Source organism: Echinops telfairi, unplaced genomic scaffold, assembly GCF_000313985.2.
Source record: "Echinops telfairi isolate 266 unplaced genomic scaffold, ASM31398v2 ScPeMD7_655;HRSCAF=1070, whole genome shotgun sequence".
Taxonomy (NCBI): domain Eukaryota; kingdom Metazoa; phylum Chordata; class Mammalia; order Afrosoricida; family Tenrecidae; genus Echinops; species Echinops telfairi.
Window position 1 is genome coordinate 22,260,544 of NW_022104553.1, and position 1,676 is coordinate 22,262,219.

Consider the following 1,676-nt stretch of genomic DNA (forward strand, 5'->3'; position numbering starts at 1 on the left):
TGGGCTGTGAATCTTGACAGGAGTAGAAAGCCCCATCTTCCTCCCGTGGAGCAGCTGGTGGTTTTGAACTGCCGGTCTCCTTGCGGCTAGCAGCCCAACATGTAACCCACAGCGGCAGGAGAGCTCTTGGGGGAGCGTTGGGAGACAGGGCGACAGGACGCGGGAAGGAGGAGCCTGTAAGGAGAGACGGGTAGCAGAGAGAGAAACAAAACCAAGAAGTGGGGAAGGGGTTGCCCCTGGGATGGAAATATTCCAGTGGGAAACAGTAGCGGCTAATAAGAGAAGTGAGGCAGGCGGGGAGAAATAAGGCCACGAGGGTCCGGCGTAGCAGCAGATGCGGAAACAAAGGGAAAGAAACGGAGGCTGGCAGCAGGGGCAGACAGCGGATGGGATGGGCACAGACATTGGTGGCCCGGAGTGGCACAAGCCCTGAAGCTCTTTGTGGGTCTCCCCAGGTTTATTTTGGACGCTGGCTGATCGAGGGGGGCCCCCTGGTGGTGCTCCTGGATGTGGGGGCCTCGGCCTGGGCGCTGGAACGCTGGAAGGGGGAGCTGTGGGACACCTGCAATATCGGGGTGCCCTGGTACGACCGGGAGGCCAACGACGCCGTCCTCTTCGGCTTCCTCACCACCTGGTTCCTGGGTGAGGTAGGCCCCGCTGCCGTCCCATCTCATGCCTTTCCATCACCGCCCAGAAATGAAATGCCCATCGGCCCCTGGGCCCGAGGTTGGTTGGTTGAGCGTCCCTCCCCCAGGGCATTCTGGGAGTCGTAGGTCTGGTCATCGTAGGCTTAGCTTTGACCTTTGAGGGCATGGACATCCGGAAGACTAGCTTCTTTCCTCGAGTTTGAGAAAACCCTCCCCCCCAACCTCAGCTCCATCCCCATCAGGCTTCCAATTATATGGATTCTTGAGCCTTCCTGACCTCGTAGGGATTGCAGCGAAATACGACGAAAACCAAAATCCTCGCCACCGGACTGTGACAAAATTCAACACAGCGTCCCGAGACCAGAGAGAAATGTTCACGTGGTCAAGGATGCCCTTTGCCTTTGATCCACGGTCAACGACGCCCGTGGCAGCAGCAGGCAAGAAGTCAAACGATGTAGTGCTTTGGACAGCTGATGCCCAAGACCTCTGTAAAACGTTTCTTTAAAACAAACACAAACCAAAAAGCCAGTGGATAACAGGAAAGAATGGAGAAAATGTTTAGGGCAGATGGGGCATGCTGCCACTCTTCTTGATGTGATGAAACCGCATTGTGAATTATGTGCCCGGAAACTTTGAGAGAGGGGGGGAAAAATGGATAAGGATTGAAGAAGAAGCGATGCTTTTGAATTAGGCTGTTGGTAGAGAATCATTAAAGAGGCATACCATGGACTTCTGGGAAATTTCTTTGAAAATTTGTCTTGGAAGAAAAGATGTACCACCAGGCAGCTCCTTAGAAGCAAAGATAGGGAGACTTCATCTCTTGAATTTTGGATTATCATGAAGGGCCGGGTCATAAAATTGAGCGCCAGCGACAAAGAAGACGGGAATGAGAGGCCTTGACCCAGTGGCTGCAGCATCCCAGGGTGGCAGACAGGAAGTCACGTGACAGCCGGCCGTGCTGCAGGGCATGCTGGGGGCTGTAGTTCTCGCGCACTGAGCTCAGAGGGGACTTCCGGTGGTCGGAAAACA

General features: G+C 54.7%; 1 protein-coding gene across 1 annotated transcript in view; it reads left to right on the top strand.

Annotated features, from left to right (window-relative positions):
* Positions 1-1,676, top strand: part of GYS1 (glycogen synthase 1) — a 22,399-nt gene that overhangs the window by 5,803 nt on the left and 14,920 nt on the right. The window contains exon 3 of the mRNA XM_045292640.1: positions 456-769. Within this exon, the coding sequence (XP_045148575.1) occupies positions 456-769 (314 nt within the window). The remainder of the gene's footprint in view (positions 1-455; positions 770-1,676) is intronic.